This window comes from Ostrea edulis, chromosome 4 (genome assembly GCF_947568905.1).
Source record: "Ostrea edulis chromosome 4, xbOstEdul1.1, whole genome shotgun sequence".
NCBI lineage: Eukaryota > Metazoa > Mollusca > Bivalvia > Ostreida > Ostreidae > Ostrea > Ostrea edulis.
The window spans coordinates 12,516,841-12,522,135 of record NC_079167.1 but is presented as its reverse complement, the minus strand read 5'-3'; the positions used below and the strand labels follow the sequence as shown (position 1 = coordinate 12,522,135).

General features: G+C 35.9%; 1 protein-coding gene across 1 annotated transcript; it reads left to right on the top strand.

Annotated features, from left to right (window-relative positions):
- Positions 1-3,012: 3,012 nt before the first annotated feature.
- Positions 3,013-5,194, top strand: LOC125672327 (uncharacterized). The gene is made up of 4 exons (XM_048908560.2): positions 3,013-3,343; positions 3,426-3,809; positions 4,499-4,699; positions 4,896-5,194. Exons 1-4 carry the CDS (start codon positions 3,280-3,282, stop codon positions 5,030-5,032), a joined length of 786 nt encoding a protein of 261 aa, XP_048764517.2. The 5' UTR covers positions 3,013-3,279; the 3' UTR covers positions 5,033-5,194.
- Positions 5,195-5,295: the final 101 nt, after the last annotated feature.

Here is a 5,295-nt window from a genome sequence, read left to right as displayed (position 1 = left end):
CTGTACTCTGTCTATCAGTCAGTCTGTATTCTGCCTATCTATCTGTACTCTGTCTATCAGTCTGCCTGTACTCTGTCTATCAGTCAGTCTGTATTCTGTCTATCAGTTAGTCTGTATTCTGTCTATCAGTTAGTCTGTACTATGTCTATCAGTCAGTCAGTACTCTGTCTATCAGTCAGTCTGTACTCTGTCTATCAGTCAGTCTGTACTCTGTCTATCAGCCAGTCTGTACATGTCCCACTTGATCTTCCATACTTCTTGTCATCATGGGTTAGGGATATGAAATTTAGTATACATGTGCCGAATGTAGTTTTCCGGACTTTTCTCTACAATGCCTTAACTTAGGAATTAGTTTGATATGTGGTTATTAAATGAGTAAATGTACATTTAGTTTCACTCTTGCTACAGTTGAATTATTCTTGCAAAAATTGTAAAACTCAGTCTCATGAATGACTAAATTAATAATTGTACTTTGTATTTTATTGTATAAGATCTATATAATTTATGGCATATCCAATTTGCAATCGAGTCCGTCGGATTTGCCGCATCTATTTCACAGAGATATGAAATCATAATATTTCATGGTATCGAAAAATAGTGTCCGCCCTCTCATCCAAATATAGAGTACATGGTCTGCATAGAATGGCATCCCCTAAATAAACAGGGACCGCCGGTAGAGGGCTTATGTTGCTTTTGAAATATTGCTTTCTTTTTTATATCTGTGCTCGTTCGTCGTCCTTATCATTTATTAACATTTGAACATTTTCAACTTCTTTTCAGCCCTTTTCTTTGGTTTTTATGCCTCTTAAACAAATGGTAATTGACCATGGTCTCCTTAAACAACCAGATATGAACATGTTCTACAACATTCGAAGTAATAAGGTACGAGAGTGTGTGGTGATGGGAGACTGGGTAATGGATACTACAAGTATATAAACCATCTCCACTTTGAACCTTTAGTCAGTTAAAACCTTTTATGTTTACATCACACAATATCCTATACAATGACTATTCAATTCTTGAATGGGAAAACAACCACGTATGAATGAATCACAGACAAGATTCACGGACCAATTCCTTCCATTGGTCATCCTTCATTACTGTACAAGGAAGATACATTCCGAGCCTGTAGAATGAAGGAACCGAGGCGATCAGTTCCACGATACAGGTGTGCATGTATGAACATGAAGCGCCATCACTCCTTTAATTCTGGCTTTATATTACATAGTGAATTAGTTAGTCACGAACTCTGCATGAAGCTGTTATTTTTAAATCTTTGCCAATAATTACAAATCCCCACTTCCTGTTTGTTATCTATTCCTTGACTAGCTTGATAAGAATTCACCAAAAGTACCTGTGTGAATAATTTTCGATCGCGAATTTTACACTTATTTGTGTACCTGCATATATTAACTTGTACGAAATATAGTTGTACAAGTTATTGCTTTTAATCACTGTAGATACCTTTTAGCATATATTGTGTTATTTAGTTCCATTCATCTGTGATAAATATAAAATAATGTAACCAAACATTGATGTACTCCATGTTTTATCATTTAGAAATTATTTTATCGAAAATTTCATTCAAGTAGCTCTGAATATCATATCCGTCACCGTAACTTCGAGCTCTTAAAAATTTAAAGAAAGTTTTATATAATAAGTGGGTTCTATTTTGTTGAAGATTGTATATAAAACTTTCTTATATATTATGTCCAGGAAATTATTGTAAACCTAAGATATGTACTATAAATAATAAACTGTTCCACGAATTTTTCCTATTTTTATGAAGTGTCATTATCCTTTTCACAAATAAGACGATGTTCGTGATTGTTACTGTAATAAATCTTTATCACATGCTTCATTTCTGACGTCAAATTACAGGAAATGGCGCGGTATTCGCTGTATACACAGTTAATTGTCGAATCATTGTCAATCGAATCATCACCATTTCCATTCCATCGCCAGGTTTTTTCAGGAGCGTTTTCCCTCCTATTTTTTATCTCTCTACAGGGGGTTTGAATTTCAAACGAAACGAATAAATCAAATGTGTGCTTATACATTCGTTGGTGCAAAATAGGCTTGGAATCCATGAAAGTGAGAATGATGAAGGACTTTAGTTCACAAGACTTTATCATTATATAAAGGCCTACCCCCGAGAGAGAGAGAAAAATAGTCAAAAGAAGTTTATTATATAAATCATAATGGTGCTATTTTTTATTCAGTGGTGGATGCATTTTATTTTAGAACGAAACATTTTACAAATTTGCATTGTACAATGTATCAAAAATGTATTTTAAGGTGTTCGATAATTTTAGTGAAATAAATATTAAAAGTGTTCAAGTACACGTGTATACATATGATCAAAATATCGATTTATTCAATTCATCGCCAAATGCGCTACCCGCCACATTAATTAAATGGTTGTGTAAATTATGGAATAAACATTCATTTACTTTTACGTCCCATTCGTGATCTCACTCGTGTAGTGACGTCACCAGCTGTAGGTGAAGTGTCACGCTTTAGACCCTTATCATGCCAACGTCTACTGTGACACGGGATCGACCTGTGTTTTCAAGGTCATATCCGAAAAAATGCAGGACGCTTGGGGAATTAATCATTACCGTAGTCCGATGTTAAACGTCTTAGGTTCGACGCTGCGCCGGAATCAGGAATCCATAGGATCTGAAACGGGCTACCTCTCAGATTGTTTAAAACTTTTAAAAACAGATGTGCCCCTTTCATAATTACACCACACTTTAGGATTTGACTGGTCTGAATGGATGTTGTAGTTAAGGCATTACACGGTGAATGTTACGGGATTTCACGAGTTCATTGTTACACTTAGAAAACGCAGTTCAAATGATCCGACGTTATAATCGACTATTGTCAGTAATCGCAACAGAAAAAAAGTATAATGTACCACTTATGAATATCCCCACGCATAAGATGAAATTGAGAGAGCATGGTAAAGCATCGTGAAGTGAATCCCTCCTTCCCAACCAAAAATAAACATGGATGATGACTGGTTCGTTGTGTTACGTAATGATTTCTTCCCACACTCGACTAAAAAGGAAATTATGCTGTAGTTTATCTTCTCATTCCAATACATTTATATCCCTAGAACAAATAAATTTCTGGTTCTTACGACAGTCACCGCTTGCGGAATGTAAATTGCTTCAGAGAGGATAATGTTTTTGACGAGAAGGTGCAAGTCTGACCCATTCGACTTGTAACCAAGATATATGAGTGACGATTTTCTTACGATCAGTGATTCTAGACATGGGATTAATACACCTTATACTGCTGGTTCTTCTCGGGTACGCAAGCAGCAGAAAATACAATGGTAAGTATACGTCATAGATAGTCTAAGGTCTTTGATAATTACTTTATGTGTAAATTTAATCATTGTATAAGAACCTTTACAGAGGTGGACCTTACTATAAACAAATTGACGGCTTTCGTTGGCGAATCTGGATTACAAATTAGATGTCAGCCAAATGGAAAGACTATAGTGAATCCAGTATGGATGATAATCGAATTCGAAGGATTCCAAAGTCGGAGGCCGATGGTGTATCTCTTCGGAAAGGACGGCAAAGATGTCCTGGAATGGGGCGAAGAGTTCAATGTCACACATCTACAGAGTCATATCACAGCCACGGGCCATCTAGAGGGGATCCAGTCTTTCCTTCAGCTGGACTTTAGTCACGTGGTCTGTGGAGATGGAGGGCGGTACACGTGTTCTTATGGGGGATTCGACAAAATGGGAAAACTGAGAAAGTTCTCCACCTCCGGAGATTTCGTGACTAAAAGTTTGTATTATGTTATTATTCATAACAAAACAGAATGCACCCATAATTGAAATATGATTATATCAACAGTCAGGTGTTGAACTATTAGCTGTCTATCATATAAATGTAAAATTTCGGTGTTTTTGATTTGATATTGACAACTTTTCAAAGTAATTAAGCTTCCTTATCTGACAATGCAAACAGCTGTTGCGTCTATGGTTATCACTTTGTTAAATCATACCTGTCAATAGGTGATACAGAGTAGAAAGAACGATACTATTGAAATGATAAATCAAGTTCTCCACTTACATTCTTCAATTACCGATCCATTTCGCGATAGAAAAATGAGATATTGCTTTGGTCACATTTGGGTAGTAGTCGACATTTGCGTAAAACAAAACAGCACAATGGATTATGTTTTTTAATCAAAATAAAAAGACATGTGAAAGGAAATTATGATACATTATATGTATTTATCGTATATAATATATGATTTCAAGTTGTATAATGATAAAGATCCAGAGAAATATCAAGCGTGTCTGAGTCACTAAAGAGATAAACTTTGTGGTAAATTGTCCAAATTTTATAACGGAACATTCGTATCGTTACGAATTCTTAGTTACTGTGAAATTTATTACGACGTGTGGAAGGTCACGGCATGTTAAGTGGATCCCGGTAACTGACGTGTTGTATTTCCCATTTCTTTGTAGCTATTGATGGCGGCCCACCGAAGGTCAGCGTTAATGGAAAACTGGCTAAGCCCTTTGAATATTACAAAGTATCTCCGGGTGAAAAAATTCACTTAGTTTGTGAGGGTGAGGTTGGAAAACCACGAATCCCAATATTCTGGCTTTTGAATGAAATCCCAAAGCCGGTGAAACTGCTGGGCGAGAAAGAGGGAGTTAAACAAGGTGATAAAACAAACGTCGATGTTCTTCTAGATATTACTACGCTATTATCAATATTGTAACTTAGAAATATTTCTCAACATTTCGAATATCTAACTACATCAATAATATTTAAGATATACAATCATGTAATTATTTCTAGATTTTATATACATCAACTGAATATTTACTTTATGTATATTTTTCTGCCATGTTGTAGGTCGCTTGGAAATCCCTGATGATAATCCTTGTACGTTTCGCTCTACTGTCCATTTGTTTTACGAAATGGGCAAAACGATGACAGTGCTGACGTGTAAATTAGCCTTTCGAACAATGAGCATCATTCTGCGTCCATAGGAAAAATATTTATACCTCCATTAATACTTTCAAACATCAAAGCTGCTCATACCACCTTGTTTTTAAGTCGATAACAACAGTTAAACGCATTATCCCTCCTTCTCATTAACTGCATCTATTTGATTTGTGCATAAAGCAATTTGAAAAAAATATATTGTATATTATCCTTACGATGCTGACGAACCTGACTTCTGTGAAAACCAGGGCCTTCGTGGCCGAGTGGTTTGAGCATCGCGCTCAAAATCACATGGCTTCTCACCTCG

What these genes read in the sequence shown, in the direction of transcription:
- LOC125672327 (XM_048908560.2), top strand. Translation starts at nt 3,280, where the DNA reads ATGGGATTAATACACCTTATACTGCTGGTTCTTCTCGGGTACGCAAGC. An exon ending in AAGCAGCAGAAAATACAATG is followed by an intron (nt 3,344 to 3,425) that starts GTAAGTATACGT and finishes GAACCTTTACAG; the next exon opens with AGGTGGACCTTACTATAAAC. An exon ending in CGGAGATTTCGTGACTAAAA is followed by an intron (nt 3,810 to 4,498) that starts GTTTGTATTATG and finishes ATTTCTTTGTAG; the next exon opens with CTATTGATGGCGGCCCACCG.